Source organism: Eptesicus fuscus, chromosome 2 (assembly GCF_027574615.1).
Source record: "Eptesicus fuscus isolate TK198812 chromosome 2, DD_ASM_mEF_20220401, whole genome shotgun sequence".
Classification (NCBI taxonomy): Eukaryota; Metazoa; Chordata; class Mammalia; order Chiroptera; family Vespertilionidae; genus Eptesicus; species Eptesicus fuscus.
This window is the reverse complement of record NC_072474.1, coordinates 25969207-25994110: the sequence shown is the minus strand read 5'-3', so window position 1 is coordinate 25994110 and position 24904 is coordinate 25969207. Positions and strand designations below refer to the sequence as shown.

Sequence of the window (24904 nt, the reverse complement as noted above, 5' to 3'; positions counted from 1 at the left end):
TTTGGCCTGGTGCTGGAGCGGACACCCAGCTCTCCCCTTTCGATGGCAAGGGAGCTGGCCCCGCTTTCGATGGCAGGGGGTCCGCTCGCCACGCCCACCACCCAATCAGAGCGAGGAGCTGGGTGTCCGCCACGCCCACCATCCATCAAAAGCCGGGAGTTGGGTGTCTGCTCCGGCTCCAGGCCAAAAGCCTCCGGTGGACCCCAGATCTCTGCAATCCGTCGCAGGGGGTCAGCTCAGGGCGCCTATGTATGCAAATTAACCGCCATCTTGGTCGGGTTTATTTGCATACTTGCTCTGATTGGCTGGTGGGTGTGGCTGGTGGGTGTGGCGAATGTGCGGTCAATTTGCATATTACTGTTTTATTAGGTAGGATAGTGATTTTTGTTTATCTGTGCTTCCTCCATAGGAGCTTGGGTTCTTGAAAAGCAAGGGCTGGGTCTTAATTATCTTTGGATTCCCATAACTTGGAACCAGAAGAAGTGGCTGATAAACATGTGAGCCATGCCTGGTGGGCAGTGTGACTGCTGTACAGGAACTGGGTGGCTCCAATAGGAGTCCCTGTGCAGAAATCACAACTGAGACGGTGAGTCTGACTGCCTAGAGCCGCCGAGAGAGACACGCTAAAAGGAGAGAAGGATGTGTGTGGAGTTACCACCTCCACGGTATACCAGCACATGACTTCAAGTCACTTTTTTTTTTTTCATGTATAAAGAGGAATTTCTTCTGAATACCTCTCAAGGTTATGAGGAGCGAAACAAATAGTGGATCTGAAAGCACTAGACAACTTATAATGGATCATACAAATTTAAGATAATAATATAAATATTTCAGGGGTGAAAGGTAAGGAAAGCAGACTCTCTGTTGGATGGATGAGTAGATAGATAGGTGGGTGGGTGGGTGGGTGGATGGATGGATGGATGGAGCAGCCATGAAGCAGCTAACAGGAAGATAAGGTTAGGAAGTGTCTAACTTCACATCTTGCCAGTCCATGCTCTCCTGTACACATCTGCGGAAGGATTATACATTCAGAAATGGGAAGATATGAGATATATAATCTAACAAGTGCACATAAACTACACCCCTGGTCCAAAAGGTAGTAACTCCTTTCTCAATTTTACTTAGCTTTCTGTAGTACTTTAACATGTATTTATTTTAGAGGCATAAGTTCAATATTTAATTGACATTGCATAGATTTCCACCAAGACACTGAAAGAAACATCATTACAGGCAATGCCTTTATTTTTAAGTTGGAAGAGGAAAATGAATTTCAAATGGAAAAAACACACACAAACTGTTTCAAACAGAACCAGGGAAAATACACTATTAGGAGCCTTTTATCAATGTGAACTCCAACCAAAAAACTAAGTTACAAGAATCCATTCTAAAGAAAATACAAAGTATGTATTAAAAGCCAGTTTAACAGTTTGCTCTGCCAAGAGGTGAGTGAGCTAAAGGATCACTTTCTGAGTTTAATTTCATTAGGCAGTCTTTAAGTTTACAGTAAAGGAAAAAGTGGATCCATACAACTGTGCACAGAGCATGTGCCCTGTGTGCCCGGTGAAGGGGTGTAGGAAGGAGAAAATTTCGCTGCAGCCATAGTGGTAACATTTGGACGATCCGTGGAGTGAGGGAGTCTGCATGCAGAGCCTAGAGAGCGAAGACCCCTTCCAAAAGGCTCCCTGTGTTCCAGCAGATGGCTGTAAACTTGACCAGACTGCAGACCCGTGTCCTCCACCCTCACCGGTTGGGTGCATTAACTTTTCTATCCCTTTCCCATATGCTTTTTCACACGTCTATACATGTGCAACAGATGGTAGGTAACAAAGAGAGAGCCATCAGCCGAGCAAAAAGCGGAACCCCATGTTCCAGAGGAGGCATCTGAAAACCAGTCACCTCCAACTTCTGCTTAGATGGAAATATTTAAAATAATGAAATGACATTAAACACAGGTAATATCTTTTATGTCATCCTTTAGAAGCAGAATCTATATGTATTACAATACTTGGAATAATAGACTTGCATTTATCTAATGCTATTCTGTTTTCCCAGCTTAAAATTAAAAATAGGTTTTCTTTTTAAAAAAATATTTATTTTTATTGATTTCAGAGAGGAAGGGAGAGGGAGAGAGAGATTGAAACATCAGTGATGAGAGAGAATAATTGATCGGCTGCCTCCTGCACAACCCACACTGGGGATCGAGCACACAACCTGGGCATGTGCCCCAACCGAGAATCGAACTGTGACCTCCTGGTTCATAGGTCGACGCTCAACCACTGAGCTGCGCGGTTGGGTGAGGATGACTTTCTATCACATTAAATACCAAATAAATGTAGGGCTCTGAGAATCCGCCTTCAGGAATCAGGCTGAATAAATGTTTCTCATGAGCATCGAACAATAAAATATTCTAAGTTTGAAAAAAATCCTCTCCTTTTATAAAATCTGTTTTAATATAAATAACAGAAGGGCTATATATGCCACTAATTCTGTCTGTAAATTCTGTCTGTATAAAAGTCCAAGGAAGGCTGGTAAAGGGCTGGGGAATAGCACCTCCACAAAAGCCCTGGCCAGTGTGACTCAGTTGGTTGGACGTCATCCCATCCACGGAGAGGTCACTGGTTCAATTCCCAGTTAGAGCACACGGGGGGCGGGGCGAGGGTTTGCGGGCTTGATCTCTGGTAGGGGGTGTGCAGGAGGCAGCCCATGGATGTTTCTCTCTCACTTTTTCTCGCACTAAAATCAGTAAGTGTGTGTGTGTGTGTGTGTGTGTGTGTGTGTGTGTGTGTGTGTGTATTTTAGAGGCCTGGTGCACGAAATTCATGCATTGGGGGGGGGGTGTCCCTCAGCCCAGCCTGGACCTTCTCCAATCTGGGACCCCTCGGGGGATGTCCAATTGCCTGTGAGATCGGACCTAAACCAGCAGTCGGACATCCCTCTCACAACCTGGGACTGCTGGCTCCCAACTGCTCACCTGCCTGCCAGCCTGATCACCCCCTTACTACTCCCCTGCCAGCCTGGTCGCCCCCAACTGCCCTACCCTGCTGGCCTGGTCACCCCTAACTGCCCTCCCCTGCTGGCCTGGTCACCCCTAACTGCCCTCCTCTGCTGGCCTGATCGCCCACAACTGCCCTCCCCTGCCGGCCATCTTGTGGTGGCCATCTTGTGATGACATGGGGGCGGCCATCTTGTGCGAGGACGTGATGGTCAATTTGCATATTACCACTTTATTATATAGGATATGTATATGTGTATATATATGTATTTTTTAAGAAGTACCTCAACTAAAAGGGCAAGGACACTAAAAGGGCAACGGTATATACCAAAGGGAAACTGAAAAGGCCACAGGAGAGAAGAAACAGAACTGAAAAGGGAGGACCTGACTGGAGCACCCACTTGTCCCCCATCCCAGATGTGGTTCAGTTCCATGAAATGAACACAGGGACAGGCACATCTATTTGAAATACCAAATGTTTATTTTTACATAGTCACATGGCAACTCAGAAGGAATGAGTTAGCCGAAACCGGTTTGGCTCAGTGGATAGAGCGTCGGTCTGCGGACTGAAAGGTCCCAGGTTCGATTCCGGTCAAGGGCATGTACATTGGTTGCGGGCACATCCCCGGTAGGGGTTGTGCAAGAGGCAGCTGATCGATGTTTCTCTCTCATCGATGTTTCTAGCTCTCTGTCCCTCTCCTTTCCTCTCTGTAAAAAATCAATAAAATATTTTTTTTTTTTTTAAAAAGAAGGAATGAGTTAGCAACACCCAGCCTTGCCCTCCTAAAGCCACTTCTGGGCAGCACAGGCGTGTGTGCCTTCTGAGCAGGACAGTAGAGGGGAACTGAGGCGGACAGAGCCACCCTGACGGCAGGGACATACCTTGCCCACCAGGCTCCTGTGATCAGGACACAGCACCCCTGCCACGGTGCTCGCAGTCCCTCCCCACACTCCAAAATGGTGCTGGGGGCTCAGCATGAGAAGTGGAGGGCAGTGACCTTCAGAGACAATGGGCCTGACAACTGTCTCCCTACAAGAAAGAGGCCTGGAAGCGCTGTTAATAGACTAGTTCTTTCTCCACCTGCACCTCAGATAGAGAAATGGAGCGGGCGCAGGCTCCAGCTGCAGCAGCACCACTGACAAATCAGAAATGCTCTGGTGTCATCAGCTTTTGTTCTACACCAGGTACTGCTTGCTGCTCTAATAACACACCTATGGATAAAACTTGCCAACAGCCAGTAGGTCAACGGCATAGGCAGAGGAATTTAGGAAACAATCATATATATCTCGTCTAAATTTCTAAATGGTATACCCAGTCATTAGGGGAGTTTTGTAAATCTCAAAGAACTCAATGCAGATTTGAATTTTCTAACTTCTGTAATTGATATCTTTAGAACTTTATCTTAACTTTTTAAAAAAGGCTATAAGAATACTTTGAGGAATTAACTCAATACTGAATGACTCAAAAGGGTTAATGAAGTGTCCCAAGTAACTTGAAGAAGCTGCTTAGTCATTAACCAGTTAACTGCCACGATATTTTGAATTTAATTTAAAAAGGTCTGCCACTTGCGTCTATAGACGCTTATGGCGTACAAATGGTTAAGAGATTCTGGCACTTGTTTGAATGCATGACTCTTGCACCTTCCAATTGGCATATACATTCTGGTTTCTTTCAGGAGGAGAACAGGCGTGGAAATAGTCCTACTATAACCTCTAATGGTGCAGCAACAGTATGCAAATATGAATTCTAGAAGGGTTAGTTTATTTTCTCTTTCCCATTCCTTCTCCACCTAGACACATACACATGGCATGCACACGGACAAACCCGCCATGGCTTATCTGGAGGTATGTGATAAAGTGGTTCTATCTGATCAGTTTGGATATTCACTAAGAAAATTTGGCTGTGACTGGTTTTTTAAATATATTTTTATTTACTTCAGAGAGGAAGGGAGAGGGAGAGATAGAGAGACATCAATGATGAGAAACATTGATTGGCTGCCTCCTGCACACCCTGTACTGGGGATCAAGCCCCTAACCAGGGCATCGAACCATGACCTCCTTGTTCATACGTCCATGCTCAACACTGAGCATCACTGGTTGGGCTATGTGATTGATTTTAATAAGACATCAAAAAATTAAAAAATTGTACATTAAAACAGTTTAAAAAATAAACATAGTGGTAAAAATCTTAATTTTAATTTCTAAAAGTATTCCAACACTCTTCAAACACTAGAGCCATTTATAGCTGGAAAATAAATGTATGTGCTATACTATCTGTCTGTCTACCTATCTATTTATCTGCCCACCAAAATGGCTGAAGTTAAAAAAATTAACACTACCAAATGTTGGTGAGAATGTGGAGCAATAGAAATTCTCACACATTTTGTGTGTGTCTGTGTGTGTGTGCACGCGCGTGTGTGTGAAAGAAAGATACAACCAATTTAGAAAAAGGGCTAGCAGTTTCTTATAAAACCAAACATTCACCTATTCTATAACCCCAAAATTCCTCTCCTTCGCATTTTCCCAAGAGCAATGACAACATACGTCCACAGAACTGCATGAAAATGTTCATAGCAGCTACATTTAGTCAGAGAAACTTGTGTCTGTCAATAGGAAAATGGATAAACAAACTGTAGAACAGTCATACAGAAGAATCCTATTCATCAATAAGAAGAAACAATCTCCTGATAAAAGCAACAAACGGATGGATCTCAAAAGACATAGTGACTAAGAGAAGCCCGAGTGCATACTGTATTTATATGAAGTTTTAGAATAGGCATAAAGGTAATCTATGGTGGAAAAAGTCAGAACAGAGTTTCCCCTAAGGGCTAAGGCAGAGATTTACTGAGAAGGGACATAAGGAACTTTCTAAAAGGATGGTTAATATTCTGTTTCATGATGGCATTTGGGGTTGCACAGATGTATGCATTGGTCAACACAAGATGTGTATGTTTCCTTGTATGTAAATTTCCCTATGAGAAAAAAATCATAAATAAATACCTTGAACACTAATGAACAACATGCATGCTGCAGTATTTCGAGGAAAGACCACTGACAGCTGAGATGTACTTTAAAATGCATCAACAAATAAGATGGATTAATGACTAGACAAAAGAATGAACAAATTATAGGTAAAAAATGAAGCAAGTAAAATGTTAGTTGTATAATGTAAGTGGTAAGTATGGGTACTCGCTGTAAAATTCTCCCCCCCCCCTTTTTTTTTTAATATGGCCAATCATTTTCACAAAATAAGTTAAAAGTAATCTGTTATAGTCCTATAACAGCATCATTTAAACATTTATTTTCGAGATCACTGCATAAGGAAAGAGAAACTAGGCAGCTTTTCTTCTTTTTGAGTGAAAAAGATTAAAGTTTTGCAAGTAAGTTCAAATACCAAATCAATACACGTGCACTGACTTCACAGTCAATAAAGCCCTCACTTGATGCCAACGGAGAACAAGGGCATCTCGTCAGGCGTTACCAATCCAAACACACCTGAAGGACTGTTTTACAAATAACCACATCTTTCCCTAGCCCACCCCTCCAAGTGATGGGTTCTAACAAGTTTCTCTTGTTATATAAGCAAATGCTAACAGACTTGAAACACAACCCAGAAGATTCCCCCACTCCCAGCTGGGTGTAACCCTAAATTCCACCCTGCTCCGCCGGACCTCCCTCAAGAGCTCATCAGAGTTATTGGTGTGAATTTCTTATCGCTTCTCCGCATCTGAATCCCACACGGCAAGAAGCACAGAAGGGGGCTCCCTGGAGCTGTGCAGTAAATAACTGTGCAGGCTGTTTTCCCTGGTTCATGGTAAAGGCAAAAGGGACCGCACACGGGGTACTTTTGTCTATCTGCGTTAAAAAAAAAAAAAAAAAAGTGATGTAACTTCTCTGGGCCTCAAATTCCTCTTCTATAATGTGAGACTGATATTTACACCCACAGGACTGATGTGAAGGTTAAATAAGGGAACCCACTCAGGTCCTTCGCCTTGTGCCTTGCATGCAGCAAGACCCTATACGTGTTTGCTAATCATTATTATTTCTTCGTATCTAGGTGAATGAAGCTGAGAGTGCCTGTTACTACTGATTACACTGATTTAATATTAAGGATAGCATAGATACCTAAATATTTACCATTCAAAGAATTTAGTATATTAGTTACCAAAATAAACCTTACTTCCAGGTTTTCAGGGTCAAAATACAAAAGCTCAGGCCCACTGTAAATACAGCATTTGGTATCAAACAAGCTGCGTCGGGTTTTCCTTGCACGTGGGTCCACTGAATTTAGAACTCAGTCCATGGAGTTGACCATCTAAAGTCTCAGGGCAGGAAGGGACACCGAAGTCACTCGTCCAAACCCTTCTCCAGACTCACTGAAAGGACCCTCCGCAGTCCTTGTCCCTATTCCCCTCAGCCTCCCCTACGGCGGGAGATCCGCTTTGCCCACCTCTCAACCCACTGGAGCTTGACTGACCCACCCTCCACATTATGGCAGAACGAGTCCCCTAAAGACACCCACACCCTCCCTTCTGGAACCTGCCAGTGTGTTACATTAAATGGCAAAAGGGACTGCAGAGGTTAACTAAGGTCATAGAGTGTAAGAGGGAGATTTTCCTGGATTGTCCAGAAGGCTCAAACCAGTCACCGGCGCCCTTAAATGCAAAGAACTTTCTCTGGTTGTGGTCAGAGAGACGAGCCGAGAGATGTGCTATATGAGGGCTGGACCTGATGCTGCTGTCTTGGCAAAGTTTCGAAGTACACAGGTGGCTCCCACAGCCAGCAACGAAACAGGGACCTCGGCCCTCTAGCCACAAGGAAATTAATTCTGACAATTAGAATGAGTTTGGAAGTAAATTCTTCCCAGAGCCTTCAAAAAGGAGCTTGGCCCTACTGATGCTTTGATTTTGGCCTTGTGAGACAGACCCTAAGCAGAGACTGGCCTGAGCCGTGCTGTGCTCAAACTTCCCACCCATGGAAACTGGGGGGGTAGTAATGAGTGTTTTCCAGCTGTTATATTTCGGAAAATCTGTGACGACAGCAACAGAGGACTGATGCAATAATCCTTAAAATATGTGAGGATCCCTAAATGGTCTCCCTGCATCTTTTTGTTCTAAATCACACATTCTCTAGGATGGCCCATCTTTCCTAAATAAGACTTTGAGGCCACCTTTTTTATCTGCCTTGCTTTTAACAACATGCCTGAAGCTCCTCCAACCAATCAATTTAGCTCAGCTCTTCTGGGGCTGAGCCTGCGGTGGCTAACGAGGAGCAGCTTCTGTCGGAGGGCTGTGTGACCACAGGGGCCTGCCGGTCCAGCCCAGTACTCAGTAATGTCATGGATGGACAATCATACGACATGCATTATGACAAAGCCAAGCGACCTGATTTCAAGCTCTCCTTTGAATGTGCTGTGGAGGTTCAATCAATCTTAAATCTGGCATCTAGGACCAAATACAATCCTTCAGGTATGGTCCCACCAGCACATGACACAACAGAATTATGTCCTAATCTGGTTTCTAGAAACTAGGCATTTACCAGGGCATCCCAAGATCACTCTGGCAGCGTTGGTAACCAAGTCAGACTTTCTACTCACTTTTTACTTAGTTAATCTTGTAGTCACCTACAAGATCCAAGTCTTTTTTTAAAATTAGATTTCTTCCTTTCTATATTTCATTTTATTTTATTTTATTTTATTGCTTAAAGTATTACAAAGAGTAGTACATATGTCTCCTTTTTTTCCCCATTGACCTTCCCCCGGCCTCCCCTACCCCCCAGTATCTTGCGTCCATTGGTTATGCTTATATGCATGCATACAAGTCCTTCGGTTGATCTCTTACCCCACCCCACCCTTCCTTTCTATCTTGAAATTTTGTTAACTTTAACACATTCTTGGAGTTTACCATCTAAACTGCCCACGGAGGTATTTTTTTTAACCCGAATTTTGCAACAGATTGAATGCTTATGTTCCCCAAAATTTGTCTGTTGAAACCTAATCCTTAATGTTATTATATTTGAAAGTGGTGCCTTGAGAGGTGATTATGTGAGGGTGGAGACCATACGAAAGGAATTAGTGACCCCATATGAAGACACAAAGCTCCCTTGCTCCTTCTGCTATGTGAGAACATATAAAAAAAGATGGCTATCTATTAACCACCCTGATCAGACACCAAATCTGCCAGTGCCTTGATCTTGGACTTCCCAGCTTTCAAAACTGTGAGAAATAAATTTTTGTTGATTATAAGCCACCCAGTCTATGGTATTCTGTTACAGCAGCCTTTTCATCTTTGTTTCATTAGAAAGTATAATCAATTTCCCAGAAAAGTACTCATCCAAATCATTAATACTATTAGTAAACGATAAATTATTAGCCTGATAATAATCACACAATGAAATTAAGAAATGAAATGTTAACAAACTATTAAGATCCAAGTTACATGTGCTTTAATTATTTCTGCTAAAATAAATTTCCATTAGAAAGTACTTTTATTGTGCCAACCTTCTCTCCAAGAGGAGAGATATAAGCTGTAACTGGTACAAAGGAAACAAACCACAACCACATCCTAATCTCAATAGCATGGAGAGGAAGAGAGTGAACTTCATCCATTGAGACTCTGCTACCAATTATGTTTTGAAATCAGAAGTCTTACTAATCTGACTCACCTTACTGATTGAGAATAGTTTTAATGTCTTTAGTTCATCTCTGTCAAAACTGCATTAAAAATCACATTAAAAATATCCCCCTCTATGTGAATTCAATACTTTTTCTACTCAAATTCTGAGTTCAAAAAAGTAAATTCAAGCAAATAAAATGTTCATCTGACTTGGAAATAGTTGTCTTTCCTCATAAACTCATGCTTCTCTATCCCTGTGGGGTACAGGGTAAAACAAAACCAACCAATCTTTTATAAACTCAATACTAACTTCCAAGCTTTCTTTCCCTAAGCCAGCTTTTCCTATGCCACTTGCCAGGAAAATATTTAAGTATGTGTTTATATGTTTTACATAAAATTAAGAATGTGAAATATTTTATGAACATATTAAATCTATATTTAGTCATCTTTTTTTTTCTTTAATTCTTACCTGAAGATATGTTTAGAGAGTTAGAGAAATCTATGTGAGAGAGAGAAACATCGATCTGTTGCCTCCCATACATGCCCCGACACAGGATGGAACCTGCAACCTAGTTATGTGCCCTGACTGGGAATTGAACCTGCAACCTTTTTGGTGTATGGGATGATGCACCAACCAACTGAGCCACCTGGCCAGGGCTATATTTGATCATATTATCTCCCGATGCAATTTAAGTAATATGAGCTTTATACAATTGTTTCTATAATTATTTTATTTAGAGCATCATATGACCTTGGAAACCATTATAGAACCAATATTTTCCAGTTTATGCAGTCACTGCTTAAATATCTGATCATTAAAAGGAGTTTTCTTACAATTTTTAGGAGCACTCTAAAATAAAACTTGTGTCTGACTATGGATAAATTCTTGGAATATGCAAAAATAAACATGACAGACAACTAGTAGCTGTATTTTTAGTCATTATTTAGTGTTAGTTGGTTTTATCTTACTCAGGAAACTCTTACGTAATTACATTAAAAGTATCTTAATGCCCTTACTTTATGAATTTATTTTTCCATTTCTTTTCCAATTGGACTGCAAAATATCACAGGGTAAAAACCTCTAAATAATCAAGCTTTCACAAAAATATACTGCCCCCCCCCACACACACGACCCTTCTTTGTCTAATAAGTAGCATACTTTATTCATACAGCAGATACTCAATACTGTACTTAGGATTTCAAGAGCAGAAAAGAGAATATAGCTGTAGGTGAAGGGAAGTGAGGATGTACACCAGCCATCCAGGGGGCAAGGAGTGGTACATTCCCGCTGGAGAAGACCATTCAAACTGGTGAAGAATAGATCAAGTTGGAAAAGGCAGGAAGACTGTAAAGGCCAGACTTAGTAATTAGACATACTTTGGGCAACATGAAAATACTAGTGTTTCTGCAGGAAAGAAACATGACTAAAATGCTGTTTGAAGAGGACATCACGGAAGAGATGTTGGACTGAAAGGAGAGACTAAAACAGGGACCCTCTAGGATGAAGGTATGCAAAGTAGTGAAAATGAAGAGAAATGAATGAATGAATGTTTAAGAGATATGTTGGAAGGATAAGTATGATACATTAACAAGTAGTAAGGTCTTTAGCCTTAAAATAACTGAGTGGTTCCTTCCCTTTCTCCATTATTTACTTACCTCTTGGCCAAAGCCCTAAAATCAAGAAGATTCAAACTTCTCTACATTCTTGAGTTCATTTCCTTGGGAAGAGACTCGAGCCAGGACACTTCATTATCCTTATCCTTTTCCCGGCCCATAACGTTTGAATCCCACACTCAGTTGCCAGTGACCCCTTCAGCTGCTACAGGACCTGCCCAAATGTCACATGTCTTCCTTCTCAGGACAACACTGAACTTAATCCCTTTGCTCCCAGTTGAGATGGAAAATTCACAAGAGAGGTACAGTAGTTTCACACTTCCTGTATTCCCTCTCAGGTGTAGTGTCAAGGATAATCCAGGTGTTTACGCTGCCTCTGCCCTCTGCCTGCACCAGGGTGTCCTCAATTGTTCGTGTGGTCCAGGCCCAGAGTTGGCTGGACTCACCTGCCTAAGAGAGGCAGAGAAGTATCAGAAGGGCTGTGCTGAGACTCTGGAACAACATGGTGAGGCCATTCCAAGTTGGAGGGGGGACCCTACTGTTTCATTGTATGAAGGCATTGGGGGCCTATGGTGACATTAAATCACAACTTTCTTTTACCTCATTTATTACCAATAGATGACTTTCAATAATAATTAGAGCCAAGCTTAAAAAGCAAGCAAGATTCCTACTAGAGTGGCTTGTGGCTACACGTTCTTTCTTCAGCTGTGAACAATCCCAACGCTGGGAGGAATACAGGACTCATGAACCTTGCTTACAAATAACAGTCACATCTCACTGATCTCATCAGGGGAAAAATTAGTTATTTTGGTGGCTGTAGTAAGGGTCCTGGAGGCAATCCTCAAGGATCCCCAACATGGCTCCAATTTGGCAGAATTTTGTTAAACAGATGCAAAAACTTCATGCATTTCTCCGTTACATTTAGTGGCTTGGACCCAAGAAGTAGTCTACACTCCACCGTTACCCTGACTGTACAGGTACAGCTCTTTCATAATCCTTGAGGATTAGGGTTTGTATTAGTTTCCTATAACAAGTTACCACAATTCAGTGTCTTAAAACTACATGGATTGACTATTTTACAGTTCTAGAGGTCAGAAGCCCAGAATAATTGGGCTAAAGGGAAGATGTCGGCAAGGCAGCATTCCCTCTGGAGGCTCCAGGGGAGAATCTGTTTCCTTGCCTTTTCTGGGTTTTAGAGGCCGCCTGCATTCCTTGGCTCACGACCCCTCCTCCACCTTCACAGCCATCAATGGAGTACCCTCAGTCTCTCTCAGACGCCGCCTCTCTCTTGTGAGGTTCCTTGTGATTATATTGGGTCCAACTGATAACCCAGACTATCCAAGATCCTTAAGTTAATCAATTCGGTGAAGTTCCTTTGCCACGTCAAGTAATATATTCACAGGTTCCTCCTGATATCTTATGTCACTTCCTGGTCTTTCAACTGATCACCGTGCTCCAATAACTCAAATTTGAGTTTAGCAAAGAACAGACCTCTCAGAGAGAAGAGAGACAGCCAAACATTCACTTCAAATGCTATGACAGATTGTAGCTTCTCTGAGATGAACAAAAAGTTAGCATATCATTGCAAAATTAGATAATGAGCAGTAACGTCAAGATTATACAGTAGAAGGCTGAGCCTGAACTCCTTAACCCGGCTCTGACCTCTTTCATGCATAAACGTGCTGGCCTTCAGACATACATCCCTAAAGAGCCCATCTGCTCAGTTCACTGCTCTTCAAGGACAGCCCCCTCTATCAAGCCAGCCGCAATGCAGTTTCTAAGAGACGGAGAAAGGCAAAATTAGCCAATACGTCAGATAACAGCTTCTGTAACATTAAAAAAAAGATACTATAAACACTCAAGAGCAAATGAGATGAAACAATAAAAATATGCAATCATATTCTAGAACTAGTTCAAATTTGTGATTAGCCAAGCCCCACTGTGACAACTAACTGTTGCTTTTGAAATCCCTTTGCTGACTCGAGGCAGCTACAGTAAGAAGAGAGAATCTGAAGCCAAACCTTAAATCTTATCTTGAATACAAAACAGCAAAATTGTGCCAAGAAGTTTTGCAAGATGTTAATTTCCTCATAATATAGCAAAGATTCACTTAATAAAGGTGTCATGTAGTCCCAAGAATCTAATTAGGATACTGTAGTATACGATCTGTGTGTTCCAGGTCTCTAAGATTTTCCCAAGTAATTTCTAAGTCCTGTTGGTATACAATATCTGTGTGTATACAACTCATATTAAAGTTTCAACAATGATTCAAGTTAAGTTTCAACAATGAAAGTAAACTCCTACAAATTAGATTTCAGAGAAGCTAAACATTGAAGTTTTCTTCTAAAAATGCGTGTTAACAATGATGACTGCATGTTGCACTACAACAGCGATTTGCACTACAATAGCGATTCCGTGCCACAGAATTTTGTAATTAGCTTATGTGTGCCTTGAGATGATAAAGGTTGAAAATTGGTTTATGGACTAGCTGTCTTCAAACCTTCATCAATGCAGCACTGACCATGTGCAAAACGATCTACAAACTGGTGTGGGAAATGCAAAGTGAAATCAGATGCGGCAATTGTCTTCATTGTGTACCAGTATGTGATCCAGAAGAGTAGAGAAAACATGAATTTAAAAACTATGTTAAAAGGTAAGGGTCAAGATGGCTTGAAGAACTCAGTGGGGTGAAAGAGACCTTAGAATGTCCAAGGAGATTCTGTCCATTCCCATAAAAATGATACTAGCTCAAAATCCAGAAGCCAGGTAGTAAGACCCAACTTCGGTTACGGCTCCTGGGCTCAACTCTTTAAAAAGCCACCCTTATCCAATCAAGGAAGTAATCTAGGTGGAAAAATATTCAACTCAACCACCCCATAGACTAAGATTCTCTTAGCCATGGCATAAATATCCTCACGGGTTGATAATTTCTCTTCCACTTCACAGAACATTCCATTTCTGAGAGTTGAGTTACCTGATCTGATTTTTAGCAATAAGCTCTCTGTTAAATGTGGTCTCCAACCTATACCTAGTAGGTTTTATCATGACTCTTTTTTTTCCCCCCAAGGGGCCAACCAAGCCTTCCCCTATTTTACAAGTGCATGAACTTAATGTTTCCATATATTACATTTCAAGTGCAAAACAAAAAATTCAACGCCTTCTTTGGAATGAATGGCCTCCTTGAAATGCAAGTATCATTCATTAAAATAGCTGATTCAAAGAGAGGTAGGGTATTAAGAGGCTACAACTGAACACCAATGATCTAATGTCCTAAACATTCATTTCCTACATGAAGAGGCATGAATCTTTTCGTACTGTATCAATGTTCCCTTTCCATAATATACACTACAATTTTATACACAATTCATAATTGTCACATTATACCGTAGCTATAGCAAAAAGCAATGCATGAAAGAGATACTGGCAAATGGTACCTCAAGGGATGGACATGAAAACCTTTAATTCAACATGTAGGTAACAAACTACACCCAGCAGCCTGTGGTAGAACCTTCCTCTCTGTTACAACATCAGGCGTGAATGGCCATCCAGGTTCTTTGCTCCGATGTTTGTTACATGGGGAGAGAGTTAGCATGAGGGTGGGGGTAAGGCAGGGTCTGAGCAAGAGGACACTGGATGGAGCGATCTTGGTTCATCCTGTCTGGCAGGACTGACTTCACAGTTCACACACCTTTCTGCAAGGAAAGGACCTGGCAAGGAGCTGGGGCGCGGGGGTGGGGGGGGGGGACGGGCTGCAGGGGGCCCTTGCGGGAGATCTGAGAGGCCCGGGGGAGGCCGGCAGCGGCGTCCTGCAGATGCTCCTCTGCGGCGGCCTCCCGCACCCTTTTGAGAAGGCCGGCAACAGAGAAGCACAAATGCGTGCAAAGGAGGCTTCGGGGCTCCCCCTCACCCCCCCCCCAAAAAAAAAAATTAGTGTTTTAAAGACAAAAGACAGGCTCGTGGCCTTTCTCAGAGGCGGCCGCATTACTTCCAGGGCTGGAGAGCAAATCTGCAGAGGCCAAAGATTAGACAAAAGGCAGGAGCTGGCGACAGGCAGACCTGGAAAGGACTGTTGTTGTTTTAGAGGGCTCAGGGTCTCCCCGTCCCGATTCTTCCTCTTCTTCCGGGAGCGATTCCTGGGCCGATGAGGAAGTCCCTCAGGGCCTGGAGGAGGCGTCGGACAGGGAGGAGGAGGAGGAGACCCCCAAAACTTTCCCCAACTGCGGCAGGCCGGTGGCTGGCAGCAGCCGCGGACCCCGGAGTCCCAAATCGCAGGGGGCATCCCCGGGGCAGCGGCCACCACAACAAAAGGGTCGAGCGCAGCTGCCTCCGCGTCCGGGTTTCCAGCACCCGAGCCCGGAGCGGCGAGTGGGTGGCGCGACCCGGAGGCTGCCCCTGTCGCCAGGGCGAAGGAGGGGATGGAGCCGCGTGTCCGTGTCGAGGCAGAAAGAAAAGGACCTTCGGATGCACCCGAACGCGCCCCCCGAAGCAGCAACGCCGGTGCCACCCACACCCCCACCTGTCCCCGGCCCCCCGGGAGCGCGGGCTCCGGGCCCCGGGCGTCCCCGGGCGGCGCCGCCCCCTCCGGAGCGCAGCGCGGGGGCTGCAGGCCCGGCTCCCCGGCCCGCGACACAATGCGGCGCGGCGCCTCCAGCCGCCGCCTCTGCGGCAGGCCGGGGCCCACACAAAAGCCCGCCGCCGGCCGCCGCGCACCCACCTTGGGCTCCGGCGCCCGGGTCCCGCAGCGTCTTGGTCACCGCCTTCCAGACGTGGCAGCCCAGCAGGCAGAGCAGGAGCGCCGCCGACCTGCCCATCCCCGCGCCGGCGGCCCCGGCCGGCTCGGCCTCGCCGACCACCGGGACGGAGTGGCGCGTCAGGGGCGGCGGGCGGCCGCGCCTGCCTCCATGTCGCCCGCCTGCGCGCGCCGGGCCCGCCGTCCAATTGGCCGCGCCCCCGCTCGGCGCGGCGCCCGGCTCCGCAGCCCCCGGCCGCTCCCTCCTCCGCGCACCCCGGTGGGTTCCCCGCAGCGCCCGCGCCGCGGCCCCGCCCCCCGTTAACCCCTCCGCGCCCTGCCCCGCCCGCGGGCGGCGGCCGGTTCCCGGGTCCTGGTGCCACCTGGCGGCTGCCGCGCCGCGGGCACGATCGTGCGCCCGGAGCCGGGCTCCCCGTGCACCTCCGTGCACCTCCGTGCTCCCGCTGTTGCCGGTGCCCATACAGCCCGCATCCCCCCGTTCTCCGCCGCTTTGGGAAAACACGCACCTGCCTCTCAGGTCTGAGGCCTTCACACCTCGTTAACTGAGGGCCTCAGGGTGTGACCTGCCTCGGTTTCCTCAGTGTAATGCCATCCTGCAGCCATTCTTGTCCCAATCCACCTGTGCTCCCAGGCGAGGTTTGACACCCCACCTGAAGGTCAAGGGGAAGGGAATCCTAATCCTGTGTAACCTGTCCTGAGGCCCTCAGTGCCTGAGTTGACAGATGAACATCTCTAGGCTGAATTGTGCTTAGATGTTTCTGGAAGGTTAGAGTGGGCAGGAAATTTGCCTTGATTAAGACCCTAGATACTTTATCTTCACTATAATATGATCTAAGAGGTAGGTATCGTTATCCCCATTTATAGAGGAGAAGATAGAGTCTAAGGAGGGTGAAGGAATTTGTCATTAGCACACAGCTGGTCAGTGGCAGAGCTAAGGTGCAAACAAAACAGGCTGGTCCCAAGGATGAAGCTCTTCACAAACACCCCGGGCTTCCCTTCAGCAGAGGCACACTCCCCCTCCCCCAACCTCCCATTCTCTCAACTGGCTCTTGTCTGTGCATTCCTTCACACAACCCTCATGACGCCCTTGACTCTCTCTACCCCATCTCCAACCAGCACTGCATCAACCCCAGGACCTCTGCAAGGGACCAAGGCCCTAAGGAAATCCGTACCAGATCCACCCTCTGCCCAGTGCTGCCGGGTTATTACGATAATTTTATTAATCAGGCATTAAGACATGGCAGGCACTGTACCAAAAAGAGAATGAAGGGTGGAACTTGCCCAGTTGGCTTATAATAGACAAATTTGTGAGACGCAGTAAAAAACAGGAGGTGGAGAAGGCCATGTGGGTTTTATTGTCAACACAGCCAACGCCACAATCACTGCAAATTGGACACCTCATATGGTAGCAAGTAGCGAGGAGGGCGGAAAGAAAACCCACAATTAGGAACTACCTGATTCCTCCTCCTTCTGACTTCCAGTGTCAGAGCCAGGGGAGGGAAGTGAAGGGGATGATAGTCCAGCTCAGCCCTCAATTGCAGCTCGGGTGCCAGCGGCATAAAGAGTCCTGGCGAGCTAGATGGCTGGGTGGAGGGTGGCTTCATGGAGAAGGGCGGTCCCAAAGTTTTCAAGTCACTTTCTTGGCCTAGGGAGCTGCTTCTAAGAGAGGAGGCATTAAGTGCGTACGGGAGTTGAAACTTCATGCTTCAAATATTTTGAGGATGTACTTTTGTCAAGAGACAGGAGCAGCCAGAGGAGGCGTGTGTGTGTGTGTGTGTGTGTGTGTGTGTGTGTGTGTGAAGAACCAGGTTGATTTTGAGATCACCTGGTGCCTCCTACAAAATCCTGAGAACAGGAGCATAAGATCTCATGAGGTAACAAAGGACACTGTTATAGTTGGGGATCCTAAAATGTGCCACTCTCACTGGACTGGAAATGTGTCCAACTTACTTGGGTTGTATTATTATTTCTATCCTACAGATGAACAAACTGAGGCTTAGTGAAAAAATAATTTGCCCAAATATCTAGGTCTGATGCAGTCACCTCAATCTTCTATACCATGTTACCCCAAGGATAAATTCATGCAAATGATTCAAGTTACCTCCAGCTGTGTTCAAATGGGTTTAAACCTGTTCTAATGCCTGTAAGTTCTGGTCTAGTTAATAGTATCTAGTGAATGGGATTGTGCCTATGTCAGTTCCTTGGCTTTGATAATATATAAGATGTTATCATTGGGGGGAGTTGGGTGCAGGGTATAAGGGACCTCTCCTACTATATTTAGTAACTTCTGGTGAGTTCATAATTATTTCAAAATTTAAAAACACACACATAAAACCTGCCCTGTACTACTTTTTATAAGCTTTACTGTTTACTTAAAACACTGGTGTTTGTGACCCTAGTCTGAAGTTCTAGAACTTATAGGAGTGGGAGTAGCCTTAGTTAACATTAAATGATTAGCCTGATCAAGTTTGGATCACAATCATTGACTCTAGATACTCTGGTATAATGCTTGCTATTATTGTGTGTCCCAAAATTTTTGTGGATGACATAGCAGTTTAGGGGAAGTTTATGTACCTTTATAGCAACATCCAGGCTTGTATAAATAGTTTCAAAACCCCCTCCTCATTTTGCAGACGCCTATTTAGACACAGAAACAAATTGAATACTTTGCACAATGCGTCCTCAACCTGCAAGCCTGCCTCAATGCCAAGAGGAGAGCTGGGACCCCCATGTGCATTTGTTTCCCAGTTATTTGGATGGGAGGCTAAGAAAGCACAACTTCTGCTAAATCACACAAACAGGTGTACTTTCATATCATCTGTCCAGAGTTACATAATAATTAAATAATCACACTTCTTTACAAGGATAAAAGAATATGGCTTACCTTTCCTCGAGTTCCGTAAACAGACTCCCACTTAGTAACTGTTGGGGGGAATCGCTGCCTGAGTGGGAGTGTCTGCAGAACAATGGAAGTTAGAAGTGCTCTTTCCCTCAAGAACTTTTCCTGTTGCTTTTATGAAAATCTCACAATTTGACTAGAGATGAATTATGACTGTATTTGAAATTGCTTGGAAGTTGCCTGTCTGTGCAGCATTTGATTTTAATTTGCAAGTTCCCTGCCAAAAGCAGTGGTGCCATATATAGAACTTTTCCTGTCTGAATTTTCCAGACCTTGATTTCACAGGCTCTGCGTCAAGGTTTCTTAGCGCAAGATTATTTATTCTATTGAAATCTTTCCTGAGGTTGGTGCCCATGTGGTGGAATTTTAATTGTCTGAATTTATTTCAAGAGGCATTTTCCTTCCTGTGCCCCTCTCTCCTCCTGTCTCCCTCCCCCACCCCCGACCCCCCTGGGTAAAAAAGCTGCCTGTGAACAACAAACTTTTTATGAGGTTTGTGCAGATCAGGAAGTGCCACTGACATTCCCGCTCTGTTAGCTGCTGCTTTTACTAAAGTTAGATAAAATGTAGCCATAGATAGAAATTATAAGGACTCAGCGTTTTTTCAGAACCCGTTTGCCACCCATTTGAAAAAGAAAAAGAAAGAGGTAAATAAATTATTAAAAAGGAATTGCTGTGTTTCTTTTAACCCTGATACGCCAGCACTTCCTCCTCTATTTGTGACTCAGCACCCATAGGTCAATCTCTATGACTCTCCTACAGGATCCTTCTTCCAAAGACATCCTTCTTTTTCTTCTTCTTCTTTCTCCCCTTCAACCTCCTTTTGCTCATTCAGGTTCTCAGCCCCAAGCAGTATCTTATTAAGAAAATAGTTGAGTGAATGAATGTCTGATGTCAGCTTCATGTGAGACTTTGCAAATGTACATTAGCCACAAGAGTGACTCTCCGGTAGTGTAATTTCAGATCCCCTGTGTGGCTCTGCTCCTTTGCATGCCCCACAGTGACTATAGGCGTCCAGGACACATCTCAAATCCAGCTGTTGGAAAGAATACTCAGTAGCTAGTGGCTCACCAAGAATCCAGTTGCTCAGAGCTGTATTTTAGGCCTGTTCCAATAGAGCAAGGGGAAGTTTCTAGCACAACTCTTTGCTGGCCATTGAATTATTGTCATGGACAAGGAAAGCTCAAGGAGAATGGGAAAGCGACCTCCATATTCTAACAGGAAGAAATGTTTATTTGTGATTGCTGAATCTGCCTTCAGAGAGTTCAAAGGGAACATCAATCCAGTTAGGCAGAAAATAGAAAGTTTGGTTTGCTTGCTGTTGTGTGTGTGTTTTTTTTTTCTTCTTCAGAGAAAACTTAAAGAGTTGGGGTTGGGAGTGGGGGGCGGAATAGAAAAACAAAACAAAACACACACACACAGAGTAAGTGGAGCATTAATTGAACTCTTGTTTTGTGGCTGTTCTGCGCCTGAAAAGGTAGAACAGCTTCCTGGTTCTGGAGGGCCTAACTCTTTGAATGGCACTTTCTTATTCTTTTCTTTTCCTTCCCATTCATTTCCTCTTTGTTTACTTCTGAGGCACTTGATCCAAAGCCATCGGCTGCCAGGACATTTCTGTTAATCCTGCTTAATTATTAAACAAGGGTCTCTCCCAATAGTCCCCCTCATTACAAGCTCCATAAACTTGGAAATGGGCGTGAGGAGGTGATTTGTCTGGGCAAATAGTACAATGGGCTTAGATGCATCCACTTTGAATGCACACGGCCTTAGAGACCACTTTCTGTATAAAATGAAAGGGTTGGATGGACTGCGTTGCCCTACAGGTGTCTGAAATTCTTCTCTGAAGAGTCTTTACCTAGACTGCATTGGCTGTTGGGGTTCTCTTCTCACTGTTTTGTGGACAAAAGGAAATCTACTGGTGTATAAAGTTTCATGAACATTTTAGCAAATATTTTATAGTTGTATTCTTCTGAAATCTTCAAAAAATAAATTTAAAAAATGACAGCCCCCTCCCCCTCCAAAAACAACAAACAAATAAAAAACAGCTCAAACTCCTAACTTTCCTGGTGGGGAAGCCCTGGGTAAAAACCAGTGGTTTTCTTCAAAAAGTGTAGAGGCCAGGAAAATCATTCCTTTGTAATCCTTGAAAGATCTGGTTTTATGTCTAAACTAGAGGCCCCGTGCACGAAAAATCATGCACTGGGGGTGAGGTGGGGGAGGTTTCCCTCATCCCACCCTGCCCCCTCTCACAGTCTGGGAGTCCTCAGGGGATGTCTTACTGATGGCTTAGGCCTGCCCCCCACAGTCTGGCCTCCCTCTGCAGGAGGCGACTGGGCCAATCAGGGGAAGGCGCCGCCCCCATCACCCCGCTGCTGCTGCCACTGCCAGCTGCTGTGGCTGCTGGCCCTCCTCAGCCCTTGCAGCCATTGTGGCTTTGTCCAGAAGGACGTCTGGAAGACGTCCGGTCTATCCGGTCTAATGAGCATATTAACCTTCTGTTAGTATAGATATGAGTCCTTGGTTTAACAAATGCATTTTGTGTCTCAAATGTGGATTTGTAAGTCAATGGCATTACTCACTTAATGTTATACATTCTGGTTAACTCCTCTGCCCAGTAATGTGTCTGAATGCAGGGCAAATAGTTCCAATCTTAGTATGCCTAAGCCCTATTTATACTTTTGCTAAAGGAATATTTAGTCCTAAGAGTAATGGGTTGGGCAGAGGAAGAGAGATTCTTTATGTAGAGAGGTCTATTTCTTGTGTGACGGTTAGTTTTATATGACAACTTGACTGGGCCAAGGGATGCCCAGAAAGCTGATAATGTATTATTTCTGGGTATGTCTGTGAGTGTGTTTCTGGAAGCAGAGATTAGCATTTGTATTGGTGAACTGAGTAAAGCAGATGACCCTCAACAATGTGGGTGGGCATCATCAAATCTTTGGGGGCCCAAATAGAACAAAAACGGCAGAGGAAAGGCAAATTTGCTCTTGGCTTGAGCTGGGCCACCCATCGTCTCCTGCCTTCAGTAATCAGTGCTGCTGGTTCTTGGGCCTTGGGTCCCTGGTTCTCAGGTCTTCGGGTTTGGACTGACCTACATCACCCGCTACTCCAGCTTCCAGGCAGCAGATCTTTGCTTGCACAACTGTGTGGCAATCCCTTATGATCTCTCTCTCTCTCTCTCTCTCTCTCTCTCTCTCTCTCTCTCTCAATAATACACTCGGGAACTATGGGCCTTCTAATGATTTGGAATAAAGATGTAATAAATTAAAAACTTTAATAATCATTCCCTTTATCTGAATATAGGTTAGAGACTCCACCAGTAAGGGCTCAGTTGATAGAAATATCTCTAGGTTTCTAGCCAAATGTTCTACAAGGAATGAGGGGCTCATGATATCTGTGGCCGGGTAGAGGAGGGCCTCCAGGCTGGGCCTCCAGGACAAGCCTCCAGAGCAGCACTATGCCCGGGGAGCTGCATCCTTCATCCTAGTCAGGAAAGTGAGGGATGGAAGCTGCAGTGCAGAGGCTGCATTCAGGAACCTGCACTGTTGCTGGGCCAGGGATCAGGCAGCAGGGCTTCTCCCTGCCCTTCTGCCTTCTCCTTCCTAGACACAAGGAAGCTGCCCCTGCGGAAAAGCCCAGAACTTCCAGGCCAGTAACAGGGAGACAGCCCTGTCTCACTTTTGCTTCCAAAATCTCTACCAAGAGCATCTAATTAGCAGAACCTAATTCATCCAGAAGCCTGGCTGCGGGTAAGTCTGGAAACGTCATTTTTAAAAAATCCCACTTCAGGAGTTTGATAGTGTACCAGAAGGAGGAGGCATAGATGCCGACTGCCAGTTTACCACGTCGCTGCAGAGCCCTAGAGCCTAGTCATTGGATGATGGAGCATGGCTATCACCCCAGATCTAGGTTCAAGGATGACTGAAAACACTCAGTGGCCCCTTCACAATGGTTCCAGTACCTTTTCTGCATTTTAAAATATGAAATGCATTAGTAGAAATGGAATGCTAGAACTCAAAGGAATTTGAAATAACTGGTCCATCCTTTCTGTTTCACAATTAAGAAAGCAGAAAATTATAACAGAATAAGGGGCCAACCTAAAGTCACCCAACTTGGCACACACTGACAGCTGATTCCCAGGAATCCTGGTGGAAAGCATCCTGTAGTAACATAAAAGGTAACAGTCCCCAACTTCCCAAAAGCATTGCACAGACTAAAAAAACTCACAAACTAGAGACTTTCCCTTCACTCACCCCCAAATCAGTACTTCGCTAAAAACATGATTCAATTCCAGAACTTCTTAAAAGTTTGAAACTCTTGAGAGAAGAGGTGGCTTTTCCAACTGGAACTAATGAGAGGAGAGGATAAAAGCCACAAACATTTGGCAGCCATCTTGCCCCCATGAGGCAAGAAGCTAAGAATGGAGTCAAAACAGAGCAAAGCGGAACTAAGAGATAGAGTGAGACGAGCCCTTGAATCTAGTCAGTAACTGAAGCCAGCTCTCCCTAGAACTTTCACCTGTTAAGCTAATAAACTCTCCTTTCCCTTTAGCAATCTTGAATTGGGCTTTCTGAATTTACAACCAAAAGAATCTGCCTCAACCAGCTGAACTGAGACAGTAGATGGCTCTGATTTGCTGGTTCTGGATGCTGCCTGCAGGATGAGGTGGCATCTGCCTAACTTCCCGATGCCTGTGACTGTGGCTGTTTTCACAGTGAAGGAAAACCTTCTGGAAGATTAGCGTCTTTCAGAAAGGCACTTTCAGGATATTTCCCACGTGGCTGAGCATCTGAGAGACACACAGGAGCAAACCAGAAACTCTGCACGTGCTGGTCGGTCAATCATTTCTTTAAATCTTCGTACTGGGTGAAGAAAGTCCCAAACCCAGTGATCCCACTTCTAGGAATATATTCCAAGAAACTAGAAGCAACAATCAGAAAGGATATATGCACCCCTATGTTCATAGCAGCACAATTTACCATAGCTAAGATTTGGAAACAGCCTAAGTGCCCATCAGCAGATGAGTGGATTAGAAAACTGTGGTACATCTACACAATGGAATACTACGCTGCGATAAAAAAGAAGGAATTTTTACCATATGCAACAGCATGGATGGAGCTGGAGAGCATTATGCTAAGCGAAATAAGTCAGTTGGAGAAAGATAAATATCACATGATCTCACTCATTTGTGGAATATAATGAACAACAAACAGATGAACAAAAACAGATCCAGAGACAGAGAAGCATCGATCAGACCATCAAACCTCAGAGGGAAGGTAGGGAAGGGTGTAGGTAAGGGCTAGAGATCAACCAAAAGATTTATATGCATGCATATAAGCATAACCAATGGACACAGACATGGGGGGGGGTGGGCATGAGCGGGGGTGAGGGTGGAGGGCAATGGGGGAATAAGGACACATATGTAATACCTTAATCAATAAAGAAAAAAAGAAAGTCCCTAAAATCCTATTAATTCTTTGTGCATTGGACCCTAAATTTTTATTATGTTTTGAAACTTACTTTGCCTACCCCATCGTTTTCTCTTTTTGTTAGTCACAGACACTGATGGAGACAGATCTGCCTTTTCATTTCCATCATGGAAACTTAAATGTCTTTGGTGAGCAAGTATTCACAATCCCACCACCCTTGGGGGTAACTAAAAGGCTGTGGCAGTCGTTTTCTGGGGTGAATCACAAAGGCCAGACCTAATTTGGTGAATAGTTTAGAATTTAACCACTGCTGAAGACTAAATTTTTGCATGTGAATTTTATCTTGGCCAACAAAAATAGAAATCACCATAGAGGAGTTAATTAAACATAATAAACAGTCCAGGCGGAACAGGAAACTGCTATTTTTCCCGTCTCCAAAGCTTCTATTACAGGGGAAGGAAGAGCTAATCAGCAAAGAGTCAGGAACATGAGAAGAATGGAGACTCATACAAGGACTCAGTGTTTGGCACTGAAGAAAAGCCAAGTCACAAACTTAATCCCTGGTGGTTCTCATCTCACGCTTGCTGGGAGGGGCAGGGGCCACGA

At 44.6% G+C, this 24904-nt stretch overlaps 1 protein-coding gene across 1 annotated transcript in view; it reads right to left on the bottom strand.

Annotated features, from left to right (window-relative positions):
• FAM171A1 (family with sequence similarity 171 member A1) overlaps positions 1-16224 on the bottom strand; it is a 128720-nt gene extending 112496 nt beyond the window's left edge. The window contains exon 1 of the mRNA XM_054725996.1: positions 15935-16224. Within this exon, the coding sequence (XP_054581971.1) occupies positions 15935-16031 (97 nt within the window). The 5' untranslated portion in view covers positions 16032-16224. The remainder of the gene's footprint in view (positions 1-15934) is intronic.
• Positions 16225-24904: the final 8680 nt, after the last annotated feature.